The sequence below is a fragment of the Diplotaxodon limnothrissa genome, linkage group LG18 (assembly GCF_057381915.1).
Source record: "Diplotaxodon limnothrissa isolate DT_005_m linkage group LG18, D_limnothrissa_male_GT1.1, whole genome shotgun sequence".
In the NCBI taxonomy this organism is placed as follows: Eukaryota; Metazoa; Chordata; class Actinopteri; order Cichliformes; family Cichlidae; genus Diplotaxodon; species Diplotaxodon limnothrissa.
The window spans coordinates 10,249,980-10,266,707 of record NC_140613.1 but is presented as its reverse complement, the minus strand read 5'-3'; the positions used below and the strand labels follow the sequence as shown (position 1 = coordinate 10,266,707).

At 40.1% G+C, this 16,728-nt stretch overlaps 2 protein-coding genes across 4 annotated transcripts in view; one reads left to right on the top strand and one right to left on the bottom strand.

Moving 5' to 3' along the window:
- Positions 1–5,194, top strand: part of mppe1 (metallophosphoesterase 1) — a 39,535-nt gene extending 34,341 nt beyond the window's left edge. For both annotated transcript variants that reach the window (XM_085378217.1, XM_085378218.1), the window contains 3 exons: positions 2,107–2,229; positions 2,477–2,617; positions 4,197–5,194. In XM_085378217.1, the coding sequence (XP_085234343.1) occupies positions 2,107–2,229; positions 2,477–2,617; positions 4,197–4,382 (450 nt within the window). In that variant the 3' untranslated portion in view covers positions 4,383–5,194. The remainder of the gene's footprint in view (positions 1–2,106; positions 2,230–2,476; positions 2,618–4,196) is intronic.
- A 2,495-nt stretch (positions 5,195–7,689) lies between these two features.
- gnal2 (guanine nucleotide binding protein (G protein), alpha activating activity polypeptide, olfactory type 2) overlaps positions 7,690–16,728 on the bottom strand; it is a 55,067-nt gene continuing 46,028 nt past the window's right edge. For both annotated transcript variants that reach the window (XM_085378215.1, XM_085378216.1), the window contains exons 6-12: positions 15,380–15,434; positions 15,171–15,244; positions 13,037–13,095; positions 12,421–12,541; positions 12,014–12,144; positions 11,834–11,901; positions 7,690–10,110 (exon numbers count right to left, since the gene is read on the bottom strand). In XM_085378215.1, the coding sequence (XP_085234341.1) occupies positions 9,964–10,110; positions 11,834–11,901; positions 12,014–12,144; positions 12,421–12,541; positions 13,037–13,095; positions 15,171–15,244; positions 15,380–15,434 (655 nt within the window). In that variant the 3' untranslated portion in view covers positions 7,690–9,963. The remainder of the gene's footprint in view (positions 10,111–11,833; positions 11,902–12,013; positions 12,145–12,420; positions 12,542–13,036; positions 13,096–15,170; positions 15,245–15,379; positions 15,435–16,728) is intronic.

Sequence of the window (16,728 nt, the reverse complement as noted above, 5' to 3'; positions counted from 1 at the left end):
GTTGTAAATCGTGTTTTTAAAAAGTAACTAAGTAACTAAGTAATTAATTACTTTTGAAAATAAGTAATCAGTAAAGTAACGGGATTACTTTTTTGGGGAAGTAATCAGTAATTAGTTACTGATTACTTTTTTCAAGTAACTTGACCAACACTGGTCGCTACAGACTTCCATGTGGATGTTAGATTTCCCAAGAACAGTGTGTAGAGCTTCATGGAATGGGTTTCCGTGGCTGAGCAGCTGCATCCAAGCCTTACATCATGCAGTGATATAGAGCATAGTGACTATTCACGCTTCTTCATCTGGCAATCCGATGGATGAGCCTGGGTTTGGTGGTTGCCAGGGGAACGGTACTTGTCTGACTGCACTGTGCCAAGTGTAAAGTTTGGTGGAGGGGGGATTATGGTGTGGGGCTCTTAAAAAACTCTTAATGCTTCAGCATACCAACACATTTTGGACAGTTTTGTGCTTGGGGACGGCTCCTTCCTGTTCCAACACGACTGCGCATCATTGCACAAAGGTCCATAAAGACATGGATGAGCGAGTTTGGTGTGGAAGAACTCAACCCCATAGAACACCTGTCTGTATGGCTGTCTGACCTCACAAATGTGCTTCTAGAAGAATGATCAAAAATTCCAATGAACTCACCCCTAAACCTCATGTTTAAGCTGCAAAGGGTCCGACATCATATTAAACCCTATGGATGTGATGTCACTCAAGTTTATATGTATGTGAAGACAGATGAGTGAAAACTTTTAGCAATATTGTGCGTCTCTCAGTCTAGTTCAATGCACTATCCTATTATGGTCATCTGTAGTGCTAAACCAAAGTTTTGTAGCTCCAAAGTTGAACAGGTAAGAAGGTAACACCTGAGAAACTTTACAAGTCTCGTTTTTTTGGGCTATTTCAACGAACAAAGGAGAGCATGATTAAAAAACCTCCCATTTACATCTCTCAGTTGATACATCCTTGATTCCTCTCCTCGCTTCATAGTCCCTCCCAACAGAGATCGGAGGAGGCGATAGGGAGACACGAGAAGAGAGGAGTCGAGGCAGCAGTCGTTTGACAAAATGAGACATCCTCGCCTCTGTGGTTCATTTTAAAGTGATGCCAATTAAATCTGATGTTGGCACAACCACATCATAAATTCCTTTTATTTAGCCGACTGCAGCTGTATTTTATGATCGTAAAAGTAACAGTGCAACAGTGTGACAAGATATTAGACGCTTTTCTTAATCGCACACAGGAAGGTTTGATGTACTTAAATAACTGAAACTGCATATAAAGAGGATAGCTGTTTAAAGAGCCTTTCTTTTTGCAGTATATTCCAAGCGCGTGCATGAATCTTTTATACACAACAGGCAAAGAAACACTTCCGCGTGTGCATCCAAGGATTATAGCTCCTCCAGCAAGCCTCCTCTGGCTCTCCAATGCATTTTAGGGACAGAGACATCCTTCATCATTGTGTGCTGAGATTGATTCCTGAGTCACAGGCGGGATAGAGAGGACAGAGGGGATAAAGAGGCACTAAGTAGATAAATGAGAAAAGCGTCCTGTAATTTATATACAAGATTTTAGCAGGTGATTGGTTTAATTAGTCACATGACACAGATTGAAACTTCTGACCGAGGTTACGCCGCACACTCTGGGATCCATGCTTTATATAAACTTCCTTCAGAGGAAGCCCTTTCAACTAAAATCATCATTCAGTCCAGAAGGTGTCATGAGTGTCATGGTGTGTTGAGTGTTACGATTCAGTACTCTCTCTGTGACAGCGACTTTGACGGATTGCCCGCTCTATCTGGAATCTATCTGGAAGAATTACACGTTCAAGTCCAGTGAAACGCAGAGTGGCAGGAGAACCATGTCTGGCATCGTGAAACTTTGGGGAACGTGGTTATTCTCCATGTTCCCTGTGCAAAGGGCTGTTTAGACACGTGGATCACTGCAGATGTATTTATGAACTGTTTGATAGGGGAATTACGTGGCTGGGTGAAAAACTTGACACCAGAAATGCTGTTACTGAGCTGCCCCTCAGCCTGTTTCCTGTTCTTCCATGAAAAATCCGAATCCATGCACGTTTCCCTGACTGTGTGCTCCGTTCTGCAGCACTATCCTCTGTACAGAGTGAGTGACGCTGGCTGCACAGGACAGGATGCCGCGCCGCCTGAAGAGCGACACCTGCTGTTCAGAGAGAAGTACGACGTGCTGTCGAAGGAGGCCTCACAGAGAGTGAGTACTCTGCAGTCTCACCACACCGCCTCCGCTGTCTGTCTTTTTTTTTTCTTTCCTTTTCTCTCAAAGCGCAGATCTGTTCTGAAGTGTTTTCATCCAATTAAAACGGCAAACAACAGCCCGCCGTCAGAAATAGTCTCGTATAGAAACAGCCGACGATGGTGATGATGATGGTGATGATGAAACTGGTGATGTAAGGGAGCAGCAACCAGCCTCTGAAGCGGTTATGGGTTTCTCTCCTCAGCTGCTGCAGTGGTTTAAGCCCCGCCTCATCCTCAGCGGACACACCCACAGCGGATGTGAGGTTCTCCATGACAACAAGTACCCAGAAATCAGCGTGCCATCCTTCAGCTGGAGGAACAGAAACAACCCCAGCTTCATCCTTGTGAGTGAAAGCAAAATCGTGAACTTTTTACAGTGTGCGAATTAAAGTCGGCATTTTTCAAACAGCAATAGATGAAAAATAATCGAATTAATCTGTATTATAGAGAGAGATTATTAAGGTTGCCGGATGGCTGGGCTGTTTCTGTGTGGATTGCCTTTTCTCTCTGTTTAGCTGCCCAGTGCACAACCTTACTGTTATGGTTCAGTCTCAGTGGCGTACAGTAGTTTTTGGCCCCAGCAGATATACTTTGAAAGCCACTGCTGAGCATGCAAACACTGTAAGCAACTAGCTGATGAACACATCAGAGAATTTAGCAGCTGTGCCAGATGTTTCCCTCAGGAGAATCAATAGGGATTGAGCAGTTGGTTACAAACTACATCTGGCACAATATGAGGTTTTACTTCACAGTTATAGAGGTAAGAAATATACATATATCAACTATAGATGTCTATAGAAAATCCATCCATCCATTGTCTTCTACTTATACTATTCAGAGTTGTTGTGGGGGCTGGACCTATCCCAGCTGTCATGGGGCGAGAGGTGGGGTACACCCTGGACAGGTTGTTACGCTCATCAAATGCAGCTCTAATTCATTGCAAGTCAAAATGACCCTCAGCTCCCAACATCCAGCCACTGTTTCGAATCTAAATGGGCTGTAGGCGTGTATGTGAGCATGAATGATTGCTTAGGGCAGTGGTGATTTGAACCCCCTTTTGACTCCATGGCTGCCTTCATGGTTTAGATTCAACAAGGTGCTGGAAAAACTCTTCAGAGGTTTCAATCCGAATTGGCACGACAGCATGACAAAGTTACTGGAGATTTGTCAGCCGCGGATCCGTGATCCACAACCACGTTTGCATCAATTTCACTTCCACCAAGGAAGGAGGTGAAGATTTTGAATCTTTTTTGTGAGACCAGCACCTCAAAGTTCAGGTTTGAGTTATTGTTCCAACATATTTGAGAAAGAAATTATCCTGTTTCTTCTTTTTAAAAACTCAAAATCCCAGAAGCTACAAAATCCTGATTCCAGGTGAGAATATGTCCCTGACTATGTGCTCTGTCCTTTGCTGCTCTGGAGGCTTTTGTTTGAACTTGATTTAAGCAGAAACTCTTAAAATAAAGTTAAGAGGAAAACAAAGATAGCATTAAACTAACATGATTTTGTCCAATATCTGTGACAGAGAAACATTCAGAACAATGAGGACACGCAAACTCCCCGAAACCACCTTATGTCAGGCAGCAGTACTTAATAGTGAGCTAGAATCAGGTGGCCTAAATTTGATGTTTTTCTTTCATACAAATAGTTTCTTAATAAAGTGTTTAATTATATAGTAAACAATCTGCTGAGGTGAGATTCTGTTGAATCTGTTGTTCCTTTGTTTACAGGCTATAAAAAAAACTGATTCATTCAGATAAAAAAAAAATAGGAAGAAAGGAACTCAAAATGAGCTCCTATTTTTAATCTTCGGAGGCCCTCTGGTGGACGAAGAGCTCTAAGCAGCCACCTCTGCCAGTATAAACATTACTCATCACCTCTAACTCACGTTATTTCTCACTTCTCCCCCCTTTCTTCTCCCAGGCGACGGTGTCACCGAGCAGTTACACGCTGTCCAAGTGTTTCCTGCCGGAGGAGAGCACGGTGATCAGCGTTTACTGCTCGGCCGGCGCCTGCCTGCTGCTGCTGTTCCTCGCTCACTGTCTGTGGATGAAAGGCCTGCTGCAGTGCCTCAGCCTCTGCCTGCTGGGGAAACACAAGTCTCTGTGAACTACATTAGCCACAGCCCACCGGGACAGAGCCATAAGCTGGTAATTTGGTGTAAGTTGATGTGAGGATGCTCTGTGTGGACCAAAAACAACGACAAGAAAAAAAAAAATCTGTCTGCACAACCTTGATTTGTTTGTCCGGGTGTTTAAAGGCACTGTGAAGGACATTATATGATTTTTAAATGTTTTTAAAGGACTCAGAGTTAATCACTACTGGTACTGATGATGGCGATGGTGATGTTAGAGCCTGTGACGGAGGCCCAATTGTTCTTACAAATCATCAGTTTTAACTTCCTCGGAGGAAAAGTAACCGTCACTGACTTCACCGCTGAGTGAGAAAGTACGCATGCGTGGCACGGGTAGCACAAATCAAAGGAGTAAATATGTAAATACTAACTGTCCCTGGTCTGGTTTAAGGTGGTGAAGGTGCTTTAAGTCTCTTCTCTCTGATGTTACCTGTGAGCCGATGTGAACGCACACTGATCATCTCACTCAACTCTGAACACTCTTCGTTTCTGTCGTCGATGTCAGATAGTCCATCCGGGTTCCTCATTGTTTTTATGACGCATATCAGAGAAAAAACAAAAAGATATTGTTGCTGATTTTCTGTGCCAAATGTTTGTGAAGGTTTTTTGCCAAATCGTTGGAACGTTTCTGATGAACTGTACATAATAAATAATCAGAATCTTAAAGCCTGTTTCACAGTTTTCTGGTGGACGAGGGAGGATGTTATCACACGCGACAGACGAAATCCTTAATATATAGGTACAAATATTTTATGTTTGCAGATTCATGTGAAATAAAATATAAGAAAATCGGTTCAAAATTTGTTTTCATTTGGGGTTTTTTGCATTTGGTTTGCTTGGTTGTTTTTTATTTTAGTCATTTTATAACTAAGAAAACAGCTTTTAGCAACAGTATAACAAAGTACCTTCATTTTTTACTTTAATAATGTGCAGGATTAATCCACTATGTTTATTTTATATTAAATTATTCACTATTTATTGATTGATTGGATTATAAATTCTATAGAACAGACCTTAACTCTGACCCAGTTTCATCTTTTTAGCTGTGGTTAAAAAGATGGTTTTGACTCTGGAATACTTTGGTATACAGACTTGGTCAGCCTAATGACTGCTGGTGCCCGGGTCCCGTAGCTTCAAAACAAGCCTGAAATCATCATCATGATGCTTTTCATTACACTTGAATGAGATCTTTGTACTACTATGCTGTGCTTTATTTCTGCCAGACGTGGCGCTGTACTTTATGGCCAAATGTCCACTTTGATTTCATCTGTTGACAGGACATTGTTCTAGAAATCCTGTGGTTTGTTCAGATGCACATTTGCAAACCTCAGCCATGCTGCCAGGCTTTCTCCTGGCATCCTCTCCAAACGAGCCATACTCTAATTGTACTGTCATGAACTTTAACATTTAACTTGCTAAATGATGCCTGTAGAGTCTGAGAGTCATTGCACCGTCTGAGGTTGGGGTGAGTTTGCTGGAATGTCCACTCCTAGGAAGATTGAGAGCTGTTATACGTTTTCCACTTGTGTATAAGCTTACTGACTGATCAAATTGTTTTTAAATGGTTGTGTGACTGTGTAGGCTCTCAGTCATGGATATGATAGTCTTGAGAGCTTGAAAAGAAGTCACCTGGACTTCTTTAATTTGTGAAGAAGTTTTGCCTCACCTGGTATTTAACACCTTGGTGGGGTCTGCTCCTTTGTTTAAGTCATGCTGAAGGTCGTTGGCCCACTATTAATCATGTGACTCCCCCACGAGCCAAGGTGTGAAAAAAGGCATGGCCATCACAGCTTTGGCCATTACCGGGCCAAAGCTGTGAAACCTAACTGCCCCAGCCCACCTATAGCTATAGGGCTTTGGAGTCAGCTGAGGCATTGTTGTAGTTTTTTTATGAATTTGTTAATTAGCATAAAAGAAGGAATGTCTGGTTTATTAGTAACTTTAAAACTTAAGTACAGAAAACTTTATATTTACCATCTTCTTATCTCTTACTTACAGTTTGGCAACTAATATCACGGATTTAAATCAGTATTTAAAATTTCAATCATCTCTTCTCTCAACACTTTGTTCTTATCTCATAGTAAGTGGATCGAGTTTTTATCATCAATCATTTCAGGTTTTGAATGTGTGATTTCAGTTTTATGGTAACAATACATTTTTAAAAATGTCACATGAAAACTCAGAACTAGCACAATATTGTTGTCCAATTCTATGCATTCCTAGCACACACAGCCAGCCATTATTAACTTTATTAGCTGAACCTGCCTTCTGTGAAGTTTAATCAACCAGAACTGTAAAATCTGGTAAAACTGTTTATCATGATCATCTCAAAGTTAAAAACAAAAAGATACCGAAAGTACCCAGCTTCACTCTCCTCACAATAGTTTCAAATATTAGTAACAAAACAGCAAAAATAACAAATATAGTAATTAAATAACCCTTACATGCCTTTAGATGCATGAAAGAAATATGAAAAATGTAGGTATTAACAAATCCATAACAATTGGCATAAATTGATATTTAGGTTAATTTGCTTTTGTATTTATACTTTGAAACGCATGAACAATACAGAAGAAAATACAGAAGTAAACAGATTTCGAAACTAATAACTAATGCGAGAAAGTAAAATGTTAAGGCGATGTAATTGTAAAAAACTAACAGAACCACATGAAAACACAATTATGCATAACTTAACTTATTTCTGATGCATTAATTTGCATATTTATCAATTCATTAATTATTGTCTAAGGAATTAAAATTAACATGGCCAAAATGCATCAAATATAAATTAATTTGTAGAATGTGACGAGTAATATTTCTGCTTTATTTGCTTTTGTATTACAAATAATAACCTATAGAAAAACTATTTGTGGGTGAGGAAAATGAGAAATTATATTAAAAGTAATAAATTGGGTATAAAGTCAAAATTCAATGGGAAATTAGATAAAGTGGAAAAGTGACACACGTGTAAACATTTAAAGAATCAAATTAAAACTTACTTGATGCAGTATTAAATACTGACCATCACCATTTATACCATTTTAATGTTAGAGATTTATACCAAGTATTAAGTATTTATTAGTTTCACATTTTATAAATGCTCGCCCAATATTTGGTGCATTTAATGGCATATTGATTTACTTATCTAATCATTTTTTGTTTTTGTTTGTTTTGGTCGTTTCGGTCTCCCACATTTTTATTTTTATTTTTTTTTTGAATGAATGAATAAAGAAAATCCGGACACAACTGGACACCAAGATGGAAATAAAGCAAAGTCCTCTAATGTGCCTCTTTATTTAAAGAAAATAAAAATGTCATTTAATCATCCTCCCAGGCCAAACAAGGTTTTTGCACCTCCAGTCAGTTCACTCTCTGTTGGGGATAGACGTGTACTGTAGCAGAAGAAAAGGCTGATGCTGTTTGTACAAGGAGAAGAGCTCGTCTTGTTGGGTGCTGCTCACACATTCATAGTGCCTGTGCCATCGGGTATGGCTCCAAAGGACCAAAGAATTACTAATATTGCACACTCTCATTTATTCATCTCCATTCTAAACATGCTTTCCTATGTGTGTATGTATACATATTTACCGTATACATACATAGGTATGTACACCTAGGCACACACATAATTAAACATGTATAATTGTACATATATATTTATATAGACCTATAAATTTACATGTACATACATTTATAAAATTTTATACACACATACACACTTGCTCTCCAACACACACACACACACACACACACACTCACACAATGCATCTGTGAGTCTATGTTTGTTTTATGTACACATGCGCACAGGCACGCACATCAGTACGGATCGCTCACACATACGCGCGCGTACGCACACGCACTTCATATCGAAAAAACGTTGGTTCCTATTAAAACAACACCAGGTTGCAATTTGGACACTTTCAATGGAATTCAAATGTTTGTTTAAAGCTGTGAAATTCAAAAAATATATATAATAAAAGGAGGGAAAACAAAACGAAAAAAATAAAAGAACGAAAAAAAAAAAAAAAGGCATGGCGCTGCAACATCTGGTCTTCACTGCAGGTAAGTGGTTAATTTGCATAATGTATACAGGTTTTTAGGATTTTTCCCCTATTTTTTTATTTCTTACTAAACAGCATTTCCTTTTTTTTTCTTTTTTTTTTTATAAACCAGAAAAAACTAAACTCTACAGAGAAAGTCCCCTACCTGCAGTCTTTCGCTGCCGATAGAGTTTGACATCAAGCTGTACAGCGCAGTTGAAAACATACTTACATCTGAGCTCATTTACAGGTACAGCCATAATCAAGGCACAAAGATCTACAAGTAGATTTGTTTTTCTTTCAATTAAGTTGTACAAAATAATATTACATTTTACAGTCTGTACAGGATAATTCAACCTTGCACAGTGTACAAGTTAACAAAAACCCCCCCAAAAAACCAAAAACAAAACAATACATTTTTTTTCTCTCCCGTCCCACCCACCCTCCTCCCCATCAGTATCTCTAAGCTAAAAGGATGGTTTGTGTGGAAAAAGGAGGCAGGTCCGAGTCCGTGGAGGCAACAGGGCTAAGGTGCAGAGAGCTCAGTCCCTTTTCCTTCATTAAAAGCCGTCTTCTAGTCGCCGTAATTTCTGCCCCCCTCCCATCTTTAATCTCTCGCTCCACACGTCTTCTCGGCTGCTCGGTCCGCCCTGCAGCTCGGCAAGCAGGGCGACAGGATAATAAATATTGTGATGCTACATTGTGTGTATGCTTCCTCTGGAAAAAAAAACAAAAACAAAAAAACACCGACAACAACAAAAAAAACAAAAGTTATTAAGGAACCTGATGCAAAGTGCATTTATCTCTTCATCCATTCGGTTCCCTCTCCGTCCAGCCGTCTTCAACGCGGGGAGAAGAAGGCGGTCAGAGAGGCTGAGGGCGGGGTGACAGGCCAAAAAAAAAAAAAAATTATTACAAGAGGTGGTGAGGGGTCATGGCGGTTAAACACACACTCGTTCACATGGCATTCCTCCCTCTCTTCATTACACACACATACTGCCTCTGCACTGAGGTCCTCCAGGTGTGTTTTATGTGTCCTCGCCCACCAGTCCAAGTCCAAAGACAAAGCCCAAAAAAAGTGGACACAAAGGGGCAAAAAATAAAATAAAAGGAGGTAGCCCAAGGCTTAGTGGAATGACAAAAATCAAGGCATTCAAAAAGGAAGGATTAAAAGAAGAAGAAGAAGAAGAAAAAAAAAAAGAAGCGGCACACATCAACTTTGTTCCCCAGCTTTCCTTTTACATCTGTGAAATGGGGACGAAATCTCGGAGAGAGAAAACAAAAAGTAGTACAAAAAGCTAAGAAGTTAAAAAGAGGAAGAGGATTTGACACACTTCAGTAGTACTTCGTAGTCCTCGACAGGAGGGGCGGTCGGGGTGGGTTTCTTCTGGGGATGTGGGGTGAAGAGTCAGGGAGGAGCAGGAGGAAAGGTTCGTCAAGGTTGCAGAATGGTGGAGAAAAAAAAAAAAAAAAAAAAAAAAAAAAAACACAGAAGGCTGACGGAGTCGGTCTCCCATCACAAGAGTTCGTACTGCCGCAGGTGCATTCTCTGGATGATGTCCCGGCAGTCGTTGAACACCCGCCGGATATTCTCTGTGTCAACGGCACAGGTGAAGTGTGGGTAGCAGTAGTGTCTGCCGTCGCCGCTCGCAGTGCTGATCCGCTGAGGAGGAGGACACAGACATGACACGTCACATCCTCCACGCCACGAGCACACGTTTAGCCTCCCTGATGTTCCCTCAGTTTCTCAGATCTGCTGCTCTCGTTTCTTCCCTTCATTATTTGATTTTTCTTTACAGCTAAAAGTTCTTACAGCACCATCCCCACCTAAAAATCACACTACTTCCTGCCTCTGCAGCTTAAACTGTGACTCATCTGAGCACTTCACTGTCATTTTACTCAAAATATCTGGATCACATCTGTTCTGAACACCACTGGGTTTGACTGACTTTAGCAGGCCTTTAACCATTCTTAATTTCACACATCAGTTTTCTTTTTGTTTGTAAATGTGATGATAAATAGTTTTATTTCATCTTTGAATAAAGCACACGCCTTACTATATATTATTTAAATTATTCAATTCAGCTGAAGCATTTAGCTTTTCCTGCTTCTTACCTTGAATATTGCTCAGCATATTTAAGATTAATGTGCTAATGCCAATGCTATTCTAAGTTTTCTGTGCACTTTCAGTACTTTGACACATAAAGGCCTCTCAACTTCTTATTTTTAGCGCCCTCTATGGGTTAGATATCACATCACAGGCATGAATAGATTGCCACAGTTTAATTCTGACTGATGTGTGTATCAGACGCTGATGAAAACACTCTGGGGGCAGGGGGTTCCCCTAACAATTCACACTTAAAATATTATTCTACCTGACGACAAAGTGGCTCAGTAGTTATGTGCAGTTACACTGTGCCGCGCTTGTTTCGTCTTCATTTTTGTAAAAAGTTTGCATCTGTAAAAATGACATCTTTCACCAATGTGCACCAAAACATAGTTGTGACACGAGGAAGTCTGTAATTTGCATACTTCTTCATAAAAGTGCACTACATTTGGAGTACGTGATTCCCGTCACACATATTCCCAGGTATCTGTCCCAGGTAACAGGAATACTATCATAACGCATTTATTTCTGGGAAATTCACAGCTTTCAAGCTCGCTGTCATTACTAGAAACTGAGGCAAGTAATTTTAGAGCAATCAGTCCCTAAATACAGCTTACATGACCATAAGTGTGTCTAGCGTGTTAAACACTGGCCAGATAACCACACTAGACCCATATTTGTTCTACCCACTAAATAAGAACAACATTGGTCACTATTAAACTGAAACGCTGGAGTCACTATTTTGATATGAAAGAAATAAATTCAGCCACAGAACAGCTCACATTCAAACACCAAGAACAGATGTAACCCCTTCACTTCCTCAACTAAATGCTTCAAGTTATTGCTGCAGCATTAAGTCCTACTAGTAAAGTTATAATCTGTTTAATAATGTTATCTGTGTCTTAAAGATTATTTGTGACTACAGAGTGTATACAAAAAAGGCGATGCAAAAACAGCTTCGTTACAGCCATTTATAGTAAAAACAAATGCAACCGAATTTAATTTTTAACCCTACAGAAGGTGTTTCGCGATCAGCGGCAGGACTCGTAGCAGCAGTAGTACCTGCTGAAATCAGCATTGCGCATCTGCGGACAACTTGTCCCCACAAGGAGGTCGGACCACCAGAAAAGGTTCATCAGGTTCAAAGCAACATAACAGGCCCAGCTGGGATTACAGGTACGTGTGTAAAATACTAAGTTATGAATTAACAGGACAAGTGTATTCGTGGCTGGACACTGATTGACTTCAGCTCACTTCAGACATACGCTGATACACTTACAAGAAACTCGTCTCGGATGAAGAACTTGGCTCTCGTCACTCTCGGGTCTTCACCGGGTTCAGGAGTTGCTAAAAAAAAAAGAAAAAAAAAAAAGAAATTTAACGTTAATACAGACGATACAAGGAATTCAAAAGTCTGTCTGGACATAGACGAGCCAGGTGCACTAGGAAAGGAACAAACCTTCATTTGGTATGGTGTAGCGAGCATATTCAGGGAAGTAGTCTTCAATTTTGGATTTTCCAGCTAGTACTTTCTCAGCCAGCATGTCCTGCTTGTTCAGGAATAATATGACGGATATAGTGCGTAACCATCTGAAAACAAACAAACAAAAGAAAAAAAACACCATTAAAGAAACTGCACAAGCTTCACCCTTCAGTCGTGGAAATTTTGGGATTTTCAAAGATAAAGCTGACAGTCATTTACACACATCACGATAAAGGTGAGACAGAAGCAGGTTTTATTTACTTATATTTACTACTTTTTAAGCCTTATGTGGGCCTTCTCTCTCATTGCGAAAGGAAAGTGAGCATTTTCTAACATTTTGAGTTAAAAAAAACAAAAAAACCCCACAACAAATAGGGACTCACCTGTTGTTCCAAATACTGCGGAAGAGGTCCAGAGCTTCCCGTAGCCTGTTGGTGTTATTGTCTTCCCTTATTACCATGTTGTAGCTGCTGCTGGCCACCACGAAGATGATCGCAGTGACGTCTGGAAGAAAACATGAGATAGATTTTGACGTCACTGGTCTTAAGGAGTATATTCAAGTCGTGTCAAATCACCTTTATTTATATGGCATTCAAAACTACGGGAGTGGACACAAAGTGCTTTCCAGTTAAGGGAAATGTATTAACATTCAAGGTTTAAAAAACACACAATAGCGCAGTGAGAAGGAAAGCAAAATTTATAGTAATATGCAAACCAAAACCAGGAGAAAATTTAAAAATAGAAACAACTGACTAAAAGAGCACTTTGTGTCAAGGAAAACAAAAAACGAGACAGCTCAGATTTGACTATAAACAAGTCAAAAGACTAGGCTCTTCAATACCAGTTTAAGATTTGGACTGGTCCTTGTGCAACTGACGGGATGCTGGAGCTGAGAGAAAATGCCTTAAGACGGGCAGGATGTAATGGGAGGAGAATGAGCTGCAGGTCGAGGATGTACAGTGTGGCTATTTGAAGGAAAACAAGGAGGAAAAGTCTCACCGTTAAAGCACTGAATCCATTTTCTCCTTTCATCTCTCTGGCCCCCAACATCAAACATGCTGTGGAAGAGACAGTAATGGGTCAGATACTCGCTGCTGCCCTCTTCTGATCAAAGAGCTCATATCACTCAGGACTGGGGGGCATCAGGTACATACTGTACGGCACTGACACACCAGTTTTGTTTCACAGATTGTCCTGATAAAGACTCAAAATAAAATTAAAAATCTTCACAAAAGACGTGTTTCTGTCTCGTATTACATGTGCTTCTGGTTTGCAAAAAGAGATCCTTGACACTTACGGAACGGCTGTGGACGCATAAATAATCCATTAATTAATAAATGTTACGAAGGGCGAAATTATTTGTAATGTCTGTGTGTCCCTGGCTGGATGTTTGGGAGTCATCAAAGCCGAATAATGACAAACGCACACCCAAAGGGAAGTCATGACCCAGACCTTTTTTTAGCCAGTCGTTTAGGATGATATAATGTGATACAAAGGCCCATTTCAGATGGTAGAATAAGACTGTTGTGTCTGCGACTGCGGAAATGGGTCACCTCATCTGACATCATCAAAGCTGTTACAAAACATTTACTCTAACCTTTATTGGCTGCTCTAATAACTGTAACCAACAGTAAATAACTTGCAACAGGCTCAGAAATCACACTGGTCGACCGCAGGGGAATCATTTTGCATTTTAGTCACCTCTATGACGTGCATTTCTACCTCATCTTCCAGCTGCTGAGCAGGTTGTGGGCTCAGGGTTTTGTTCAAAGGAACAAACTTATGACATTTGAGGCTCTTAACACGAGGCCAGAGTAAATATAGCAATAACACCCAAGAGGGCAGTGATCCAACAAGGAGGCACAGTCCAATGTTTTTAAAAAAAAGAAAATTACTGGAAATCCGGAAAACACCTAGATGGGCTCATTTTCACAATTCTGTGAAGTTCGGAAAAGTTGCTGCATAAAAGGCAATATTAGATAAACCAATTTTAGAAGGAATACGGGGCTCGTGATTATTTTGTTCATAGGGGTGTAAATAATGGAATGAGCTGGAAACACAATGATAATACTGATCCTTCCCATAAGTACTTTATAATGGCGTCTCATCAAAAACCAACAAACAACAAACAAAGAGGAATGTGGCAATGAAAACTGAGACCTTCTGGTATTTATATGTACACGTCAGGGTTGCCAGATCTGTGTTACAAAACCAGACCAATATCCAGAGCCGGCAGAACACATTTTCAGTAGCGCACTTTAATTCCTCTGATTACAGCTGCCATAATCTATGATAATATAGCATCATCTACTAGTAGATTTATATTTTATAATAATAATAATTCAAATCTGAAAATAATTAGTGTAAATCGTTTGTCCCTTTGTAGGCTTGGCCCAGTAGAGGGGTGTGGTTGCTGTCGACACTCAAAGTTAAAGTTAGCTGAGCTATGTGTGCATCAGTGTGTAATCCCCCCACCCCTCCCCAAAAAACAGCTTTCCTTCACATTTAAACCAACTAATGTGAAAATACTGCTGGCAACTGCTGATCAACTTCCCAGCCTACTTTTTAACGGGCCATCAGATGGTTATGGTTATGTTGAATCCTGGTGTGCTGTTCAGTTAGTTCGGTAGGATGTGGCTATAGTTTCTTAGCTGATGAAACATTTCTGGAAGATCGTACTGTTTACACAACTAGTTCGGGCATGCTTCATGTTTTTCTGCCTAAAAATCTGACTTTTTTCTTCTTGTATACAAAACATTTTGCCCCACCCAAAAAAGTTTGGCTCTTCACCCAAAGGAAAACTTAAATAAATAAATAAAACCTTTCCTTTTTCCATTGACTCACAGATAAAATACATTTTGTTTATCAAATAGACAAATATCTAGAAACACAGATTTTTGGATCAGCTTTGTGCAGTCAACCCCAAAGGTCCCATTTTAACCCTGTTCCCAACTATTTTATTTAATTTCCATGTCAAATTGGACTTTTTTTTTTTTTTTTCAAAGTAGCCTTATTACCTCCTGGCTACACAAGCTGCTAACAGGGTTTACAAAAGTTGGCAAACAATAAATGGGGACAAACATGTCTTCAATGTGTGTGTTTATGTCCTTGTTAAAGTTAAGCAGAGACTTACTGAAAGTTCACTTTATCTACTTGGAACCTCGTCTCGAAAATCCCTGAAGTTAACACTCGGCAGCGTAGCAGGTCCTACACGTAGTGAACACAAAGAAACAAAACATGCAGTTCAGGGAAAGGAGGGGGGGAAAAGAAAGAAAAACAGTAGGCAGGGTTTTGCTGGTGATTTATACATGTAATACCGAGTACACTGGCAGGAGAACTGACCTGGTCTGTTGGCGTGTAGTCGCTCTGTCTTACAGAATCAATTCTGTCCAGGAAACTGCAAAGGAGGGAACAGAAGAGTAGTTAAAGTTTGTTTGTCTTCCAACCATTTTGTATGTGCTGCGGAAAGAGTCATCAACATACAAAATGTAAAGTCACTAAACTGTAAAACTATAAAATAATTGACCATTGTTTTCATAAATACGTCGTCTTCACTGAACTAACCCAAAAATATAACTCCAGATCTGATCAGCTGGAAACTACAAATGGCACATAATGCATTTTGCTATATCTGTGCAGTACATTAAAATATTTACATACTACACTGAATGCTGCAGGAAACGGCTGCCATGTCTGACTCCTGTTTTAGGCCTGCTAGGCCGGTGTTAAGGCAGCTGTATGCCACAAGAGGGCAGGCCTGCTCAGTCTGGGCTATTTTGGTCTGTCTCTAGCCAGAGTGATTACATAAGGCGGTTACTGTGGAGGTTAGACAGCTTGCTGTTGCCATCTCTTCACTACTGAGAGAGCATGTGCAGCGGTAGCAGCAGCAGCTGGGCCTCTCTGCAGCACAGCAGGCAGGATGAGGACACCGAGGCTGGGGACACATGGTCACGCAGGCCCCTGGATCATCTGGATCACATCATGAAAAGACTCCAGCAAGGCCGGTCCAAGGCCCATGATACATTTAAAATACACCACGGGTATTTGAAAAGACAAGGCGCAATGTTATTAAGAATAAGTCCACGAGCCAAATGTATAGATCAGCTGTTAATATTTCAACATTATTCTTTTTAGCACGGATTCACTGATATCTAGCTTGCTGTTGTTAACAGCTTTACTATTAAGCAACACTGAATGACAGGGTAAGAAATTAACCAACAACAGGGCACAAAGCAAAAATGCTTTTTACAATACAAATGTGCTTACTGCACAAAATTCATGTTACTTGCAAAAAAAAAAAAAAAGCTATAAACTGCGCTCTCTCGCACACAGTTTATATGATTTAATGATTATTTACTTTCCTAAAGTAAAGTGACAACAATTTAAAAAGTTTTTCCCCCCCTTTTTTTTTTCTTTGTGAAAAACAAAAACCAAAAAAAGCAAAACACTGAAGATGTGAAAAATTCAATTTACTTTTATTTATGTAGCGCCAAATACAACAGTCGCCTAAAGGCACTTGTATGGTAATGTAAAGATCCAACAATATTAGAGAGGAAAAACACCAGCAATCAGATGACCCCCTGTGAGCACACTCTTGGAGACAGTGTAAAGGAAAAACTCTCTTGTAACAGGAAGAAACCTCCAGCAGAACCAGGTTCAGGGAGGGGCAGCAAACTATAATATTTCTATTA